This window comes from Myotis nattereri, assembly GCF_964212035.1.
Source record: "Myotis nattereri genome assembly, chromosome: 9".
Classification (NCBI taxonomy): Eukaryota; Metazoa; Chordata; class Mammalia; order Chiroptera; family Vespertilionidae; genus Myotis; species Myotis nattereri.
In genome coordinates, this window is record NC_138084.1 from 26,709,802 (window position 1) to 26,731,615 (window position 21,814).

The window sequence follows — 21,814 nt, forward strand, 5'->3', positions numbered from 1 at the left end:
CAAAGATCAGTTCATCATAGTAGGTTATTTGCATGTCCCTAAAAATTTAGCTTTACAGGAAAGGGATACCCCGATTAAAGCTTTCATGCCTAAGAGGGAGTAAACTGAGTACATGTCTCAATTATGGGGTCTGCAGAGAGAAGGAACACTTTACAGGTGTTTGCATGTTTTCTAGTACTAACCCAAAACAACTGGAGTGAGTTTTTGAAATGGAGAGATAAAATAGTAAAGAAAGATAAAAGGTAAAAGCATCAGCCAAGGGAAAAATATGCTATAGTTCCACAACAAAAACACCAAGTCCTCCCTGGTCTATACACATGACTCCATGAATTCCCTACCCTTGGCCAGAGGACCAGATAAGTGAACAGTCAGCTCATTAATATGACCTCTTATGAAAGTCCTTTTATTTACTCTCAAATCTGCAAAGGTATCAGGTCACTGACTTTTCTTCTGAAGAGTTCCTGTTATTAATGTCATCATCAGAAGTAAATGCTCACTCATAATTTTATGCCCCCAACAATTAAAAACTTTTTTCAATGATTCCTATTCCCTTCTAGTCTTAATCATAATTATAAACATCATTTCCACGAAGTGGCATTTTGAATATGTAAATACGATTTCAAAGCCTGTCCCCCACAACCCCCCACTAAGGATACCTAGACGTCTTTTAAATAAGTCATTTCCTAGTACCTGAGTGGTTGTAGTCTTCCATGACCAGATGTGCAATGATCTCTAGTTGTGGTATTGTATGACAAATTTCTTCCTTCATACAGTTCTTGTTTTCTTTTAGATTGTTCGTTTCAAACATCAGCACACTTCAGAATCACCTGCAGCGCTTGTTAAAACAAAGGTGGCTGGGCCCCACCCTCAGGGAGCTTCTGATTTAATGAGTCAGGCTGAGGCCAAGAATCTGCACTTCCAAAAAGTTCCCCGGTGATGCTGATGCTGCTTATCTTGGGATCCCTTTTAAAAGCTACTGTTGAATTATTTACATGGAATATTGTCACCATGGAATGGGGGCTGACAAAATAGCATCGACCTTTTTATGGCATGTGGAATCCTTTCCCACTAGCTTATACACAATCATATTGCTAACTGACTTCTTGAAAGCCCAGGTAGACACCAACTAACTGAATGAACAAATGAACAAAGTAAAATTCTTACTTCTCTTCTCCTCAAATAATACCATTAAGCCTGAGACCCTTCTCTTTATATATATTTTAAAGATATATACCATAGCGAAATGGTAATATCCCAGCCTGTTACCTAAGAAACCAAGGAGGTTTTAGCATCACTGTCCAAATTCAAAAGCCACTGAAAAATAACTGAAACGTTTTTACCTTGGAGGAAAGTAAGTTTGTATCTGCACAACAGATACAAATTAGCTGCATTTATCTTGTTGTCTATCAGACTGGTCAAAAACAATGCTGCTCGTTAGAAGATGTAGAGCAAAAATATAGCTTTGAAAATTATTTTTTATAAGCTAGAAACAATTCCCACTCTGACAGGGGATTATGAGCATGATTGTCTGAAAGACACAGTCAAAAACCTCAGAGGTTTTCTCTTATACTATTGGATTCTTTATAGTTGGGTATAGATTAATCCCTCACCTTGAAACGAAGACATATGCACATAAGCACGCATGCCTAAATAAGCATAGGGTTGCAGCTAGATTAGTGCACACTAGGACGCCATGTAGGTGAAGGGTCCGTGCATACATTCTCTAGAAACCCACAGATAAGACATATAGTTAGCAAAGATATCCTCTGCAGAAAATGTCTTCTGGGCTCTTTTTTAATAATCTGCTGACATTCTTATATTTCTCATTCTTACTTGCTGTTAGTGTATCTGTTTTAATGTATAAAGAGAAGATGTGTTCATATACATAATAATCATAAAACCATATATAAGTAAAGTGATTGGGTATTGTCAACAAACCTTATAATTTTCTTAGGAATGAAATTGTTAAATCTAGAGTAAATGTGTTACATGCAGACTTATTAAGATAATTTTGTATTTATTAATTCTAAGAGAGTTTTTTCCTGAGCCACTGTTTTGATAACTGTATTATCTTTATGTAAAAGCTAAGTCAACAGTCTTAACAACAGCCTTAGAAGACAGAATTGTTCTTTGCATGGCCAGTATCATCATGGCTATACGAAGACACTGCCGTTCCCAGGACTGACAGAAAACTACGGGACAAAAGTTAAGACACCATATATATTTCATTGTATGTATATTTTATATAATAATAATAATATGCATAAGTGCATCTACTTACTATGTCTTATATAGTAAATATGACCATATTTAGCAGCCTCAAAAAAGATATGAAAAAATTTAAAATATGCCAATGTGAAAAACGTAAGTTTAGGAAATGCTGAACTGCATGTAGCCCCTGTGATGTTGTCATTCCCTAGTGTGGGTGAGAAGTTGACTACAGCGCACTTACTACTTAATCCAGGTGTTCATAGAGCCATAAGGTAAGAAACTAGCAGCAACAATCATATGATCATTTAAAAACCAGTACCTCTGAGGGTTTGGGGTGTTGTTTTTTAGTAATAACTGCCAGTTCCTTGTAGTGAGTTCGTGCAGAATAGCAATCAATTAAATATAGTCCCTGCCACAAATCAAAAGGACTAGCCAAAGCCTGTACTCCTCACTAAGACGGTATTAGTCCCTGCATTCAGTGAACAGAAGGATGCAGGGAGAAAATGTGCGATGAACAGTGTCTATGGCTTGCCTGTGAAATTTTAATTCCTAAACTCTAGGGACTGGGGGGTAAAAGCCATGAGGGATAATTAAGAAACAACAGAGGAGCCTTTTTGGAATCACTTTCCTCCATCAGGGTGAGAACAGACCCCTGGCAAGCCAAAGGATAAGAATTTCAATATATATTAATAGATAACTTTCTTTTTTGACAAAGTTTTACCTTCTGATTTAAGCAGTCATATAAATATTCCTTTTTAATAATTAAGATATGAAAAATAACAGGTTAATTTTAAAGGGAAATCTGTTGAAAAAAAATAGCTCACATTATATGTGGACAGTGCATAATGAGAAAAAGTGAATAACTAAAATCGATTAAAACACCCGTCATAGCAGCATGACACCATGACTTACTGGCCAGTCAGTGAAAACCATGCCACAGTTGACTCCCTTATTGCAGGCTTACCTGGAGCACTAGAAGCATGACACTGAATGTGCACAGTATATGCTGCTGTAACACACTGTATTTAACTCAAATGCTATCACTAGGGAAGTTGATGCAATTTTTTCCAGTAAAGAAAATCCCAAGTCCTCTATAAACAACACATGCACAGATTTTACCAAAAGGAAACCATTTTCTGAAAAGAAAAATGGCACACCAAAAATTTTCTTAAACATTAAATGCAATGTAAATTTATGTTATTCATAAATACCGATATCAAACTTGTTGACAATTGACTAAATTAAAGACCAAACACAAATAAACATATAATAGCTACACACATATATGTATATATTTTTAGCCTACAGATATTGGGCTACAATAGAAGAAAAAGTATCTAGTTTATTAATCATGTGTTTTGTCAACACTTCGATCATAAAAGGAATAACTGTTTTAACATGAATTAAACCTTGCTTTGCTTCTAGGTTCAAGGATCTAATATTCTCAAGGAGCCTGACTCTCAATTGAGAAAGGTCAGCATAGTAAAATTTAAACACATCTTTGGAATGACTAAATCACTACTTTTAATTTACTAAAGGGAAGGCAGGCAGCGTGGCTAAAATGAACCTGTATATTATCCTTATAATAAGATACAAGAGAACAATAGGCATTGATGGGGGCAACTGTTTATCCTAATGAGGCCACTCTCCCAGATTTGTACCAAAACTCTAAACACTGACCTCTTTGACCTAAATTAGATTTAAAAACTGACTGACATTATTTTGAAGGCTAATTATGATCAAACTTTTCTTCAAATAACATGATGTAGAACATTAAAAAACCGTTCACACAAATTTCAGTCAAAAGCTGAAATTAAGAAAATACTGCGCAGGCAAAACTTCTACTGGGCCATCACTGTGAGTAGTGTTTAGAGCAGCGGTTCTCAACCTGTGGGTCGCAACCCCTTTGGCAGTCGAACGGCCCTTTCACAGGGGTCGCCTAAGACCATCCTGCATATCAGATATTTACATTACCATTCATAACAGTAGCAACATGACAGTTATGAAGTAGCAACGAAAATAATTTTATGGTTGGGTCACAACCTGAGGAACTGTATTTAAAGGGCCAGAAGGTTGAGAACCACTGGTGTAGAGCATTCATTGATTGTACTAGATGTACGCACTCAAATATTCTGCTCTACAAAATAAAATAACAAGCAAGAAATTTGTAACTTATTCAAAAGAAAAGAGACTATAGCTCCTTTGAAACCTAATTGCTGTTATTTAGGTAATGACTAAAAACTCTGGTGGGAAAATATACTTATCAATTATAGGAATGTATCAGTGCTATAGTTTCCATTTTCTTATTTCTCAGAAGAAGAATTCTTGGTCTTATGAAAAGTCTTATTTTAAGAGATTATGTTTTCTTGATTATTACCAAAACAGATCACAAGTGAAAGACTTGAAATGTGGCTTTATTGAGCCACTAATTACAATCTAGTCAGATATCTAATTAGGACAATTGTAAAATGGAGACCACCAAATCATTCATTGGCATAAGTCCACATTTCTTCATTCACTCAGAAAACTAATTAATAAATGCCAGGCACTATTTAGCCCAGCCATTGCAATGAGCTTTCATTCCCCTCACCCCGGTTCATAATCCAAACGTCTTTTAAAAATCATGTTCAAATAATCTGAAAATTGCCAGGACCAATAGGATGATATTCCTGAAGTAGAGATATGAAAGATCAGGGCAGAATGTTGATTTTTGTTTCCCATTGGGGATATCTGTGTGTGGAGGGTGGGGGAGAGGGGATTCCTTTGAAACTGAATGTATAAACAAAAATGAATTTGTTGCTTTTTCTTTTCCTCATTCTACTTTATCTCTGTGGTCTATTTGGTGTGCATGTTTGGGTATATGTAAAAAGAGAGAGAGAGTTCTATTTATTTAGCCCTCAGCAGTAGTTATGTGTGATATGTTTTTAAATGTTCATACCTCGTGTCGTCAAGTCCAACTGTAACCACCATAGGGGAAGTCCCTGCTTAGTTACTGGTCATACTTTCCTGTAACCCCCACTCAAGTCCTGAAAGGCTCATAAAGGATAGGATATCATGTGAGCAGTAAAACTTTACCCTAATGAAGAGGATCTTTTCTCCCACTCGGTATCTTCCTTGAGAGAGCCTCTCCACACAGAATTTGTTTGGGCATTTGCAAGGAGGATCCTCAGAAATCCTTTTCACCTGAAAGAGAAGAGCAGGCAAGTTCATTCTCCAGTTCATTCTCCTTCATCAAGTCCCATTCGGATTAATCTGCTCTGTGGGTTCAAAGGCCCCTGGACCAGGGCTGCTTTTATGTGTTCTGTATCACACTATGAACATGATATGAGCAGCTGCATCCTAACCATGTGAAGATCAGGCCTGGAAGGCATTTTCCGAAGGCCAATAACTGCACTAAGGCACGAGCTGGGTCATGACAAAGAAACGATGCTGGAAGATAATGACAAGCAAATCAATTCGCAGTGTAAGAATGAATCTGAGTTCTCTCATTGTGGGAGAATTAAAAAGACCGTGTACATTGGGTTGCCAAGATAAATACACTGAAAACTAGAATAGAACATATGTCAAAACTGTGCTAACTCGTTGTAATTTAACAATATGAATTTTACCCATTTCAAAATAAAGAGAATGGAACACTTTGTTGTTGTTGTTGTTTTAATGAGACTATTGTTTCATTTTATTTTGAACTCAAAGGTTTTCTTTAATAAGTCATCTCTAGCCTGGCCAGAGTGGTTCAGCAGTTGAACATCGACCCAGGAACCAAGAGGTCATCGATTCATTTCCCTGTCGGGGCACATGTTCAGGTTGTACAGCTTGCTCCCCAGTTGGGGGTGTGCAGGAGGCAGCTAATTGACGATGTTTTTCATCATTGTTTCTATCTCTCTATTCCTCTCATTTCCTCTCTTTCTAAAAGTTAATAAAAACATTTTTTTTTATAAAAGAAGTAATCTCTAGTACACCCAGGCTCACCCAGCAATGTATTCCATCTCAGTAAATGCCACCCTCCAAAACCTACTTCAGTGGCAGTATCTTACAATTTACATACATTTTATAAAACCACATCTGAATATCAGAATTTACCTCGATTTTATCTATCTCTCTATTCTAAAAAAAAAAAAAATACCTAATCTAAATGATGTGTGCACAATGCCTGTAAGTAGTTGTGACTATTAGAAGGCAATGTATATAGACCATGACTTTAGGAATGAAGTTTATATTTATGTTTTTCTTAATTGGGAACCTGTCATGCTGTGTCTCATAACTGCCCTCTCTTCAACTCACCAACCAAACAAACCAAAGCAACAATTTCCTGTGTGTTGAGTCACAGATCTAAACAACATGCACCCTGCAATTGAGAAGCTAGACTGAATAAATTTAGTTTCTGAAGAACTGACTTGGTCTTTCACTTAAGTTCTTTCTTCCACAAAGATATAGTTTCTAGAGTTTTATCACCAAAGATAGTCAATCATTCCTTCAAATAAAGCAACGTCTCACTTCAATCAGCCTTCTATTAAACAAAACCTGTGGAAAGAGTGACACATGAGTTCACTTGTGTGTTGGTATACAGAACTTAAACAGCTTGGTTTTCCCAGATTGAGAGATTCCAGAAAGTATGGAAGCATAATAACTAGAGATAAAGCTAGAAAAAAAGTGGAGGAATCCTGAAGAAAACTTACATTAAGTGCTATGCAATTACGCCTCAGTGAAGACCTATAAAGAAAAACTGACACTATAGCTGAGGAAGAGGGAACCAACTTTGAGATACATATTTTCATCTGTCCTTTCTAGAATCCCTAATTCTGCCAACATATAAGCCTACAATTCTTAATACTTATTCTTACCATATCAAATTATATATCAGTTATTGGTTAACCCAAATTTCTCTTTGCTGGATTGTGAGTTATTTAGGGTTAAGATAGTATTTCATCACTGTTTTAAATCCTTCAAATAAAACAAAATCCCTTAATGGCATACTATGTGTTCAATCAATGCATATTGAGTAACTAAATGAATGGCTAAATAAAAACATGAGCCTATATGGGACACGAGGGGAAATCATGCAACAGATTAAAATTGGATTCAAAGAATGTTACAAATGGCTTTCATTGGAAAATGGGGGGGAAAAAAAACAAAACCTGTTAAGGTCATTAAGTTAGTGATTAGGTCTGTGTATTTGAGTTCTGAATTTTTTCTATCATATGATACTTGACCCATAGGTACATCCACCGCCCCCCCCCCCCAACACACACACACTATATTAACAGAATTCTGTCCCTAGAGACATTTTTGAATGGATATTCTTAAATAAGATGGTGATGAGAGAACAATAAGTCAGCGTTATGAACGCACGTGGCCCAACCTTTAGGAGAGCCCTGCTTGGCCCAGCTTTCCTGCCACACAGTAATTGAGCAAAGGGTAAACTGGCGTTCAAGTTGTTCCTCTGCTAAAAAAAAAAATGATAATCACAAGTATGGGTAAAAGTGTTTCCCTCTTGAAGTGTTCATAGACAAAACACAGAAACTGTGGGAATCAAAGGAAGTGAAATTCAAAATGCATTTCCTCAAGTGGCCTGCCCTTCTCCCAGTGCCTTCAGAGCTTTGAAAACAAACTTGTGTTTTTTTTAAATCAAGGGCGCTTTTTTTTGTAGTTGTGTGAGAGGTGGGGGCAGAAATGGAAGAGATGAGGCCAGACTGCGGGGTAGTGAAAATAGATTGTTAAGTAAACAGTGACCGATGACATCTGTGCGTCTTACATTACCTCGGGGTAAGTCAGTCTGGCAGGTGTTCTACTTGGGCCCAGGAACCCAGCCAGTATTCTGCTGAAATGGGATTTCAAGAGGAGCCTGATTACTCATAATTACGCTATCTCTCATCCCCAGACTGAGGAAGTTGATGGAGAAGAGGAAGAAAGTAAGAATGGTTTCTTAGAACTGGATTCAACTCATTGTGTGGGAACCAGCTCCCCATGAGGGAATGCAAAGAGAACTGAACCCGACTCCACCACTTTATCGCAGCTGAATCACCTCGGGAGAATAAATTAATCTGAATGGACACTACTATGTATTCTTTTATGATATCTTGATTAAAGAAGGTAGGGCGAATTATCCACATAAAAGGTCACCTATATTTTTTTTTCCAAATTTCCTCAATCCCCCTAAGTAGCAAACAAATAAATGTGAGGAAATATTGACAGTTTCAAAACTGGCAGTTCCTGTTGAAATTGCTCTCTGCAATATGATATCTTAACACAGGTCTGCTTTTCTTACTCTGCCCTTTCTTTTTCTTTTCTCTTTTTTCCCCTCTTTATTGTTTTATTCCCCCTCTTTATCCTCTTTCTTCTTTACTTTTTGATACAAATAGTAATTTTGTCAGAGCAGAAATAGCCAATATTTTTAACTGAACACGGGAACTCTGCAGGCAATCTCTATTTTACATCCCCATTCTAAAACACAAACTGGGGTACATGAATTTCAATTTCCCGCCACTATATATGTTTCACATGCAGTCAAGCAACTGCCATAGGGACTACTTAATTTTCATATTTGACATACGAATCTCTGATTTACATCATTAGTGAGACTCAAATTATGTTTCTCTCTATTCCACTGTCCCTGAAATAAATTATTTGGTGAAAAACTATCACTTAATAAGAATGCAAATATTGCAATGCAATTCAGCAACAAAGTATGAAGGAGAGACGATAAGAAACTTCCATGGCCAAATAATTTGGAAAATTCCAGGTAAAACAAGATCTTACGGAACTCACTAGTGCCTTTAATATATCACAGTGAATTGCCAAACTCTACCCAGGGAATACAGTGAGCTGTGTTTCTCAAACCAACCTAACCATGGAATTCTTCTCCCTGCGAGGCAGCTGGGGTGTCAGTACTCGACTAAACATTCTTGGAGAAATGCTGGTTTAAAACCTTTCAGAACATAGTATTCTAGCTGGCAATGGTACAGAAATATCCAGTTTGCACATTCCTATATTCAATTAAAACCCCGTAACTAAATGGATGGCTATGTTCCCAAATTTGTGGTAAACTTTAAAAGAGGTTTAAAGCTCTTGTGAGAGCCCCTCAGTGTTTCCAGTTGGGGGACTAGAAGTTGGAGAAGGGAGAACCACCATGGGGTGACAGTCTTGCTTGGACTGAAATATTGAAGAAACTTTTCCAAAATCCTTATCATAGTTATTTCACCACCTCCTCCCTCCTGTCCTTTTCCTCCCATTCTCAAGGATGAGGGACGACCACATATGGGACAAGCTGGTGAAGAGAGGGAACCATTCTAGCTACTTCTCCCAGGTTCATGTAAATGGATTCAAGGGGCAACATCTCCTCCCTCTGCGAAGTAGCCCATTTCCAGAGCACATGGCCATTCCAGATAAATAGAACAAGGAAGAAGCTTTTTAAAACCTTAATTACTCACATTGATAATCTACTCAACAAAAATGGCACTAATAGACATAGACTAATAAAAGATGGCCCATGTCTTTGAGAACAAAGACTACACATAAAGAATAATGGGTATTTATGCCCAATAAGGTAAATACCTCATGAAATATATAAAAACACTTGGGGCATTGAGGACTAATTTGTCAATATCACCTGGAATGGGAGATGCCAAGGAAAGATCACAGCCTGAATTTTAAAAGATGAAAAGGTAGATTTAAAAGATGTATAGGTGCCGGGAGCTGGTCCATGCTTGCTGTTTCTAGGGACCTGGCATATATGGCATACTGTTCTTAATATGTTTGCTCACCTTCTAGGCTCTATGTGTTTTAACCAAGGTCTCTGAGAAAGGTTGTTTCCCCAGGTAGGGATTTTCCCCTGAAGTTAGGGAGGGAATAAAACCTCTTAACTAAGTGCCAGGTGGGTAATTAATCACTTTAACTACGAACAATCATGCTTAAGCTACATAATCTTTACTCCCTGGAATGGAGATAAGAAACGCCCTAACCTTTGAAATAGAGATTGATAGGATTGGAATCAACTGGTATAAATACAGATGTAAGAAGACAGAATGAAGAGAGACAGAACCTAGGCACAGAACCTACACAGAACGTTCTCTAGGGACAGAAGAACTTCGCTGGAGAGAACATGGCAAAAGATCCTGGACAGAAACTGGCCTCAGAACCTAGAGACAGAACCTAGCGAGAGAACATGGCAAAAGATCCTGGACTGAACATGACTACAGAAATTGGCAAGAGGACCTGACTAGAACCTGGTGACTGAAACTGGCTGCAGAACCTGGCTGGGGAACCTAGCGAGGGAGCATGGCTGCAGAACCTGGCTGGAGAGCCTGGAGAACCTAGCAAGAGAACATGGACACGGAACCTGGCTGGAGATCCTAGGCAGAACCTCTCTGGAGATCCTGAACAGAACTTGGCTAGAGATCCTGGCTAGGCTGCTGATCAACTGAACGCTGCCTCCGTGTCATTCCTTCTTCGCCGACTCCGTCCACACCTTTGGGGACCCCTGGACCCGCTGGGGTTGGACCCCGGCATATAGGCATACATATGGTGATGAAAGCAAATGAGGAAAAACACAGAGCATAAAATGTCCTTTGGAATTTGGGGTTAGCAGCCATCTTCACAATGGGTACCTCCAAATGCTAGGATGAGTCTAGAGGGGAAAGACAAAATAGGCCAGCACATGGAGACTTATGTGACACAAATGATTTGGGATTCACCTTGGATGTTAAAGGGAACCCCTATAAATTTTCATCAAATCTGAGTTGCACCTAGGTAACAATAATGTTTATGGATAATAATGTCAAGAACACGTTGTTCAACAATGTCAAACAGGAGAAATAAGCCTCATAATGTGAGAACTAAAAGAATGTATTTGATTCAGAAATTAATTCATTAGGAGGTTAAGATGCTGGCCAAAGCTCTGACTATAAAACATTAAAGAAAATGAGTAGAAGTGACAGCTGAGGGGAAAGGGATTAAAATCAAGTGCAGCTGCCCCGGAGATACACATTTATAAGAGAAAGACTAAAGGAACATCTTACCCCAAAATAAATCGGGGAAAATTGTTCTCATCAATATATAAATAATGCACTATTACCTACTATTAATACAACACTTTATTTAATCAGCTTATAAAATAAATACAAAATACTATGATAAGCAAGGCATGTCACTGTTCCTTAAAAACAGTTCTATAATTTTAAATGTTTTAAAGTATTTTTATTGATTTCAGAGAGGAAGGGAGAGGGAGAAAGTGATAGAAACATCAATGATGAGAGAGAATCATTGATTGGCTGCCTCCTGCACACCCCACACTGGGGATTGAGCCCACGACCCAGGCATATGCCCTGACCGGGAATCGAACCATGACCTCCTGGTTCACAAGTCAATGGTGAGGATAAAAAATGTCCTTGCCTATTCTTTAATTCCTGAATGGACTGAACAGAAGAAAACTAAATTAAACTGTTATTGGCTAAGATACTATAACAGGCTAAGTTTAAGTCTGCTGCTCTTAGCAGAAATGGGTAGTCTCAATCTGCCAGAAAAAGTTATATTTCTGCTCATCCGAACCTGCAGTGTACGTTAGAGTGCCACATGGAGGAAAGCAAAAGATGGGAAACCCTGTTTCTGCACTGTGTAGTGCCAGTCAGCCACAGTCCCAGCCTTTTCAGCTCAGCCCCTGGCGAAGGAAGCCCTCAGCCATGGGCCAGCAGTCCTTGTTAGTCCTAATTCTTAGAATGGGCATTATGGCTGCTGCTAGTTTCTCAGGACTCTCCCCATGTATTGGAGACATACTTCACTCTAACAGCTCTGAATGATGTTACTATTTTCTATAAAACAAATAACCAGTGTTTTAAACATTTGTACCCAAAACACATGTTCTGGGAGGTAAATACCCATAATCGAACACACTTATTACCAAGAACTACTTAACAGGCAACAGAAGTTGCCAGAGAGTTTTAATTCATTCCTTTTGCTGTAACACCCAGGATGTTTTCTGTGATTATGAGGGACAATGATAATAGCTGCTAATCTGCCAAAGACTGTGACTCAAGGACTCTGCTCAGTAGAGGGATGGGGACCTCAGAGTTAGACAAAACTGGGTTGGAATCTGAGCTCCTCTTTTTTCCTCAGGAGGTGATTCAACTTCTGTTTGTGTTTTCTCAGTAAGAAACCTGCCTTACAGATACCTAGAGCACTTGGAAAACAATGCTAGACCCTGGACCACAGCAGGCAGTCGGTAAAGAGCCGTTATCTCCTCTGTGGTGTTTGCTTTCCCTCTTTAACAATCCTCCAGATCTCATGCTTCAGGCTTCTTACCTGTGTAATGAGGAGTCAAACCACTGGCAAGGATCTTAAGTGTTTTCAAAGTCAACTTTTAAGGAGTTGATCTATTGTCCTACATTTTTAGATACTATTCAGCAGAATTAAGTGACATTTTATTTGAAAGACTGGCTCAGTTTTAAATCTCAAAATGAACTGTAGAAGTACAGATTTTTTCACAGGATTTTTAAATGAATTTCAATGAAATTGAAATAGATATAGGTTAGACTGATAAGAGATTGTGCGGAATGATTTGACCCAGTAATCCCACTTCTAGGAATATATCTCAAGAAATCAGAAACACCAATCAGAAAGGATATATGCATCCCTTTGTTCATAGAAACACAATTTACAATAGCTAAGATTTGGAAACAGCCTAAGTGCCCATCAGCAGATGAGTGGATTAAAAAACTGTGGTACATCTACACAATGGAATACTACACAGCTATAAAAAATAATGAACTCTTACCATTTGCAACAGCATGGATGGACCTGGAGAGCATTATGCTAAGCAAAACAAGCCAGTCAGAGAAAGATAAATATCACATGATCTCACTCATTTGTGGAATATAATGAACAATATAAACTGATGAACAAAAACAGATCCAGAGACACAGAAGCATCGAACAGACTGTCTAACCTCAGAGGGAAGGCAGGGGGTTGGGGGGTTAAAGGAGGTAAGAGATCAACCAAAGGACTTGTATACATGCATATAAGCATAACCCATGGATACAGACAGTAGGGGATGAGGGCATGTGCTGGGGGGTGGGAATTGCTGGGGAGAGGTCAATGGGGGAAAATAGATATACGTAATACTTTAAACAATAAGGAATTTAAATTAAAAAATAAATAAAACAAGATGAGTTTTGAAATTAAAAAAAGACTACGTAGTATAAAGTCTGACCAGTTTTACTTACTGCATCATCCAGTAAGTTTCCTGTACTCTTTTTCCCAGAAGACTTTGATGAAGGAGAAGGTGAAGGAGAAGGGGCAGAAAGTGTTTCTTCTTGTTCAATCTCTTTTTCCAATTTTATCAAACCAGGAGGCTCCACACCATACCTTTTAAAAGATACAAGATCAATGTAGATGCATAACTTACAACGATACACTTACTATCTACATATATAAAAGCCCAGTGACCGAATGGTGGAATGACTAGAACGACTGGTCTACCAGTTGCTATGATGCACACTGACCACTAGGGGGAAGACATTCAATGCAGGAGCTGTACCCTGGTGGTCAGTGTGTTCCCACAGTAGGAGCACTGCTTGGCTGACCGGGATGAGTGGTGCTCCCACAGTGGGCTGATCCCCATAGGCCACACCCCCCCACCAGTGCATTAATCCGTGCACCGAGCCTTTAATATGTTATAGTTGATTATGAAGACTACAGGAGCAAACTGATAACTTTTTAAAACAATTTAACTTTTCCTGGCATGGAATGGTTCTTAAATGGCACCTTTTAAACAGGGGGGAAACATATCTGCTGAGTGTGTGTGTGTGTGTACACACATATATGAATCAACACATAACAAATAGCATACTAAGATTAAATAAAATGCTACATGTAATATATTAATGAATCAATAATATAAATAACGATATAACATTTAGTATTCAGTTTTCATATTCACTAAGAAATGATATAAGTGATGTAACTGAACTATTTTGGACACAAGCTTGTTAAAGATGGAAATAAATTCAGGCATAGACAAGTTTAAAAACAATAATCCTCCCAAATAAACATTCTTAAATGATTTAACAGAAAAGAAATTCTCTATATTAATTGTATACCTCCTATGGGGCCCAGGAACAATGGACTATGGGTTATACAGGTTATTTTCTTAAAAACAATATAATGAAAGCATGTCTAGTGTTTCTAGGAAAGAAAATGAACAGAGAAGAAAGAAAAACAATTTAGAATAATATGTTAAATGTCTGTGTTTTAAATTATAAATGCCATAGAAGTTTTAAAAAATAGATATAGTTATTAGCATTTTTATCTCCCATAATCATATTTTTCTTAGGCTAAACTTAAAATTGATTTGCTTTCTTAATGTACATCAATTGTACATCTAAGTTTAGTGAACAATGTGAAGATGATCAGGTTAGCAAATCACCTCGAGCCATCACAATCACAGCATCCATCCCAGGTGGAGGAGGCCAAAGGTAACCAGAAATTAAGATTTGAGAAGGGCCTCTGGGATCGTCTATCACACACTTCATCTGTACAGCTAAGAACACAGATCCAGAGAAGGTACAGAACTAAGTAGGAGCTGCACAAAGACACAAAGCCAGGTTCTCTGACTTCAGGACTGAAGCCAATTTTCTCTTACTTTTAACCAGGTGATTGTGAGTTAGAAAGGAGAGGGAAAAGTCACAGGTCATGGATAATCTACCAAGTAAATAATCTATAGATAGAGAATAAGTATGTTGGTGGTATGTACCTTAGAGTGAGCTGTACATTAAAACAGTATTAAATGTAAAAGCTTAGATTACTAAATACTAACCTGTTGTAATGGCCTGTCATTTTAACTGACATCATTGCATGTGTTCAGTGGACATTCCCAAAGGGAAGCAATTTCCTCACTCTTGATGTTTTGTTCTTGTAGAGCAGTGGTTCTCAACCTTCTGGCCCTTTAAATACAGTTCCTCAGGTTGTGACCCAACCATAAAATTATTTTCGTTGCTACTTCATAACTGTAATGTTGCTACTGTTATGAATCGTAATGTAAATATCTGATATGCAGGATGGTTTTAGGTGACCCCTGTGAAAGGGTCGTTCGACCGCCAAAGGGGTCGCGACCCACAGGTTGAGAACCGCTGTTGTAGAGGGTGTTCCGTTCATTTAATTTCTGGTCTCTCTCCTCCATTATTCTCTCCTCTCCAACAACATAAAAGGGTTTACCAAATCGGTAAGTCTAAGCATGCTGAAGTCCAGCGCATAACAGCATTAGCTTGAAAGTGCAAAAGAGACATCGGAAGGCCAATGGACCTTGATCTCAGCAGGTTTTACCTTGGATGTTATCCCTTTGGTGAAAAACTATCACTTAATCAGAATGCAAATATTGCAATGCTGTGATTGTGATGGCTCGAGGTGATTTCCTAACCTGATCATCTTCACACTGTTCACTAAACTTCACTGGACTTTGAGTCTATCTGCCCTGCATGCATGCATTGCTAAGGGGCAAATGTGTAACCAAACTGAATCAAAAACAGGCAAGACTGGGACTCATGGTTCCTCTTCCCAAAAGAGGTTCCACCTTGCCCACCCCCCCCCCCCGCCCCCCGGCCAGGCCTTTAAAATTCATTTTTCTTGTATACTGTCTTCATTGTGCTATGCATCATAATGTAAATATCTTCATTGTGCTGTAATTAGGTGGCTAACTGGCCTGATTCTGCAGTTACATTACAGACAATAAGCATGTCTGTCAACTCGGACCTTATCAACAACAAAGAGGATGTTTGATGTTCTATCTGCCACTCCTTTATCTTCTAATTTTTTTTCAGAATTTAGATGGTAAGGTTGGGTGGTATGTGTTAGGTACCCTTTGAGTGCTGGAAAACGTTAGAATTCAGTACAAAACAGTTTAAGCTAGCATAACTCAACGGCACAAATGCTGCTTTGAGAACTGCCTCTATGAATGGAGTCATTTTTAGTTACAAAAATCAAAGACCTAGGCACCACCTATCTTATTTTTAACCTTTCAATCACGTTAGCCACATACTGGGACATGAGTTAAAACATGTGCCAGACTGCAAATTCTCTAACAGCAGAGACCACTCTCTGATTCACAGCATCCCCAGCAGTTAGCATGGATCCTGGAACACAGTAGGTACTTATACTGTTTAAATAAAAGAAAAAAAAATTCCTGTATTCTCATATAACAATAACTTGGAGTTCCAATTATGTATTTGGTTTCACTGTTTGGGGTGTTTAAATGCATATCACTTTAATAAAACATGCCAATATTGAACGTACATAAGTGCTTTACCAAAAAAAAAAAAATGTTCTAGGTGACTTTAAACCCTATCCAAAATGAGAATACTTAAAAAAAAAAAAACAAAAAAAAACCTGTGATACTAGTATTAATTACACTGAACTCAACCCAGCATTTCTTTCCCATTGGTAAGTACCAACAATACTCATATGGAGATTTGTGCATCATTATTCCCTGAGGTAGGCTTGAGCTAACTGTGTCATGAGCCTACTCTTTAAATGTAGCAGATCACTTAACCTCTAGGAGTCTGCTTTCTATCAGGAAGGCAGAGATGAAAATGGCCTGCCCTACACGTCTGATGTAGCAGTGCAGGGAGAGAGAAAGAATGTGAGAAAAGCAACTGCTATTGAACACCAGCATGTGTCTGGCCCATGAAGGCACCTTCACATACATTATTACTGAGCCTCAGCTTTATTTCAATATAAAGTGGACATTCTAATCCTTGTATTTGAATATTATTAGAACGAATTAAAACAGTATCCATTACCCTCGTAGCGCAGCTTCTGACACATCACAACCTCTGAGATTGCTGTTAATTGTTGTTTCAAATGTTGCACAGCCAGAAAACTGCAGTACGAATGTACTTTTGCCAAAGTTTTTACTTTTAAAGTATATTATACCACCAAATTAAATAATATAATGGCATCATAATTAAGATGTGAAGTAGTATTATTAAGATTGTTTATATTGCCCTGGCCAGTGGGCAATATTGTTTGGCTCAGTGGGTAGAGCATCGGCCTGTAGACTGAAGGGTCCGGGGTGCCATTCCGGCCAAGGGCACATGCCTGGGTTGTAGGCTCGATCCCCAGGAGGGAGCATGCAGGAGGCAGCCAATCAATGATTCTCTCTCATCATTGATGTTTCTATCTTTCCATTTCCCTTCCTCTCTGAAATCAATAAAGAAATCTACACTAATAAAAGAGAAAAATGGTAATTGGCATACGGCGATACCTTTTTCATTGGCTAATCAGGGCTATATGCAAATTAACTGCCAACTAAGATTGGCAGTTAACTGCCAACAAGATGACGGCTAATTTGCATATGTAGGCACAATGCAGGGAGGCGAAAGGGAAAGCAGGAAGAAGCCCCCTGCCACTGACAGTGATCGGAAACCCAGGGGGGAGCTAAGAGCTGGGGGGCAGGGCAAAGGCGGGCCTGGGGTCGCCTTTGCCCTGCCCCCCAGCCATGATCGGAGAATCAGGCGCCTTTGCCGCCCTGGCCAGTGGTAGCAGGAAGTAGGGGTGGAGCCAGCGATGGGAGCTGGGCACGGTCGAAGCTGGCAGTCCCAGGAGCTAGGGGTCCCTTGCCTGGGCCTAAAGCGAAGCCCAGGATTGCGGCGCCCCCTGCTGCCACTGCAGGTCCCCGCTGCCCGGGCCGGAAGCCTAGGCCAGAGGTGTCAGGCCTGGGCAGGGGCGGAGCCTGCAACCACGGGGAACTGGGGGTCCCCTGCCCAGGAGGTCTCAGGCCTGGTCAAGGGGCCTATCCGGTGATTGGTGATCGGAGGGTGATGAGGGTCAACTCCTCTGGCTGAGGCATCAGGCCTGGGTTGGGGGCGGAGCCGGGGATTGGGGGGATATGATGGTCCCCTTGCCCAGGCCTGAAGCCTGGGTCAGAGGCGTCAGGCTTGGGTGGGGGGGTGGAGCAAGCGATCAGAGGGAGATGGGGGTCCCCTGCCCAGGCATGATTCCTGGGCCAGAGGCCTCAGGCCTGGGCGGGGGCCAGAGCCAGTGATCGGGGGGAGATGGGGGTCCCCTGTCCAAGCCTGACACCTCTGGCGGAGGCGTCAGGTCTGGGCAAGGGGCCGATCAGGCGATCGGAGGGTGATGGGGGTCAACGCCTGAGGGCTCCCAGTACGTGAGAGGGGGCAGGCTGGGCTGAGGGACACTCTCCCCCGCCCCCCCCACACCCAGTGCATGAATTTCGTGCACCGGGCCCCTAGTATGTATGTGTGTGTGTGGAGATATATATATATATATATAATATATATATATATATATATTATATATATTTATATATATATTTTAAAAAATGTTTATATTACTATTGTTTGTATCCTTTACCAAAAAAAAAAAAAAAAGACAAAAAAACAAGCCTTACTATAGGCTTTCTTTACATTGATTTTGCTATAAATGTGGAATAGCAGAAATATCTCAGTGCTGGAGTGGAGCAGACCAAGTTATAAATACAGCTTTGCTACTAGCTGGCTGCATGAACTTCAGCAGGCAACTCGTTCTTAATCTCCCTAGACTTCTTTGAATTCTTCGTTCCATCAAGGTATAAAAAATTGTTATGTTTAATATTCTTCAGAGAATAACAAACTGGGCAGTGAACGTAGAGAAATTTAAAACACTAGGAGTCACAGCCAATTAAAAGTCAATACTGAGTGAAAAACCTCATATGTGAAAGTATAAAGTAGGCCAATTGGAAAATATGATTTCATTTGTAATTGTAGGTGGATTCATGCCACCTTTCAGGAATAGGTTGCCTAACTTTTTCTGTTACTTTTTTCACAAAGTAAAATAATACGTTATTAGAGCGACAGGAGGTTCCACGCCACGTCTGATACAAAGTGGACTTAGTTTGAATGAAGCTGGTCACAGTCACACGCGGAACCTTGCGCTGGAGCGCTTTCTCTATCTGGGAAAGCTGCAAATTAGCCATGTTGCTGAACACAGAAAATCTGCACTAAGCCCCAAATCTCTGCTTATATTGGCTTTTGGCTGCTTCAGGCTGCCTCTAGTACAGTCAGCCAGTCCAGAAATGCACACTTAAATACGATTCATTGGCTTCCTGTCTGTCTGGAGATGTCAACAGGCTGTAAATCATGAAATTCCCCTTAGGTTGGGGGCCCACACCTGCAGGCCAACTTAGACAACAAGTAAGTCTATTTTTTTCCCAATGCTCCCAAAGGCCCCTTTGTTATGGTTTCCATGATTAACTCTATACCACTTCATATTTCTATTTTGTCTATGAGGTCTTCACAAATTTATACTGGTTTCTACTCTGTTCCAAGGACAAGATTTTAGAGTTTTGGGGAAGAGAAGGCTGTTGTAGCTCCCAGGGTCTAACTAAAGCAAGAAGGGTGAATCCACTAAAACCAAATCCTCACATTTGTATGTCCCAGGGATAAGAAAGTAGGGTAAATACTGAAAGGGCAACACATTTTTTTTGCCCTGTTAAAAAATATTACACCCTGCTTGGGAAGAGTCTTACGGTTGATGACGTCATGATGAGATTTTATACATGGACTTCGTTTTTCTGGCATGTGGCACAACTTTTGAGATTGTCCTAGATAAAATGATTGAGCCCAAACCGAGCCCTGAGTGAGAACATTTACTCAAACTATTTAGTAGACTATAGTTTTCAAATAAAAGACACCTGGGGCCAACTTTACTAGAGTTAGAGGGACAAATTTTAAAACCTCTCACCCCCTTTCTTATATTTTTATTGATTTCAGAGCAAAGGGAGAGGGAGAGACAGAAACGTCAATGATGAGAATCATTGATTGGCTGCCTCCTGCTCGCGCCCCCCCCCGCCTTCACTGGGGATTGAGCCCACAACCCAGCATGTGCCCGTGACCAGATGAACTTGGGACCCTTCAGTTCACAGGCAGACGCTCTAACCACTGAGCAAACTGACTACAGCCCCATTTTAAAACTTGTAACAGTTTACAGATTCTTGCAAGATAGTTTTTGCCCCATTTTTATTCTGTCTTAAAGTAATTTAAAGATAGATTTATATTTGAAAGGAAATTTCACCCATGTGAAAACATGATATTCTTAGTAGTCAGAGACAAGTGCTTTAAATAGGATGAATTAATAAGTCTTGTAAAAGAATATTTTTATGAAACATTTTGTTTGGCCATGGATTAAAATAGAAGACTAACAAAATTATTTTAAAGTTTTTTGTTTTGTTTTGTTTTCATAGAAGCATAGAACAGAAAGTCAACTCTCAGAGGGAAGGTGAAGATAGGTGGGCAGGTGGGAGGAGATCCACCAAAGAACTTGTATGCATATATGCAGAACCCATAGACACAGATGAAGGGTGGTGAAGGCCTGGGGGATGGGGTGGGTGCAAGTTATAAGGAATCAATGGGGAACAAAAGGCAACATATGTAATACTTTCAATAAAGATTAAAAAAATAAAATAAATTAAGATATATTTCTTTTTAGTAGTAATAAATTTTGTTCAAAATCAAGGAAGTTCTCAAAAATATAAAAAGCTTCACTATGATGCTGATGATTGATTATGGCCCCAAACCAAAATATCAAGTGTTTTACTATTATTGTAAAGCTAATCTTAATTCTGCAGTCTGTAGAAAAAGTTAAATTCACAGCAACTTTTTTTTTGAGGAATAAATATCAAAACACTGTCATTGAAAAGATCTGTGAGGTTTTATTGACCTCCTGTTGCTGAGTGTTTTACTTTTCAGAAGGCAAACATGCATATTTTACACCCAGAAACTGACATGGTTTCTGAAATGTTAATGGAGGGAGTTCACTCTAGAGGGATGATAACTCTATTTGGTTAAAAATAAAAGGAAGTTTTACCCATGAGAACAAAAGTAAGTGGTCTCATCCTCCCATCTCAGAGCTCGGAGAAGCCCAAGGGGCTTCCCTGAATGATACCACACAGGAGAACACGGCAGAAAACCAGAAACATTTTGCAAATCATATCCGAAGTGACGTTGATGCTTTTCAGATGACATTTGTGTAATTTGAGGAGAAATGTTTAGAATCAAATATAAAAAAGCATCATCTATTAGTGATAAAAAAAAAACTCACAAGATTGTATTGGGAACTTTGTTATGCTCAAAACTCATCCGTTGTGTATACAAATGAATGTCGTGATTCTTGAGAGCTCTCCCAAAATCACTTTTAGTTTTGGCTAAAACTATCTTACCTTAATAATTTATATAAGCCTCCATGGAGGAGTAAAACAAGAAAGAAGCACAAAGTAAGGATGTAGATAAAGGTTATATATATATTATATATATATATATATATATATATATACATATATATATATATATATATATAATATATATATATAATATATATATATACACACACACACACACACACACACACACACCCTAATGTAGGAGTAAAAATGAGATTGGGGATATATTTTCTTTGTTTCTCTTTAACTAATATGCTTCAACATAGAGCTAAGGAAATGGGATTTGGGTTGATCAGTTTGCTATTTTCTATAAAGCACAATTGAACTTCCATAAATACAGAAATCTTCAAATGTGTACTGAGAGAATCTTCTATAGACTCTGATACTTAAATGTTCCATCTACCC

General features: G+C 39.0%; 1 protein-coding gene across 2 annotated transcripts in view; it reads right to left on the reverse strand.

Moving 5' to 3' along the window:
- Positions 1-21,814, reverse strand: part of GAS2 (growth arrest specific 2) — a gene marked incomplete at both ends in the record, with an annotated part of 113,752 nt that overhangs the window by 37,838 nt on the left and 54,100 nt on the right. For both annotated transcript variants that reach the window (XM_081099506.1, XM_081099505.1), the window contains 2 exons: positions 5,287-5,394; positions 13,425-13,566. In XM_081099506.1, coding sequence (XP_080955632.1) covers positions 5,287-5,394; positions 13,425-13,566 — 250 coding nt within the window. The remainder of the gene's footprint in view (positions 1-5,286; positions 5,395-13,424; positions 13,567-21,814) is intronic.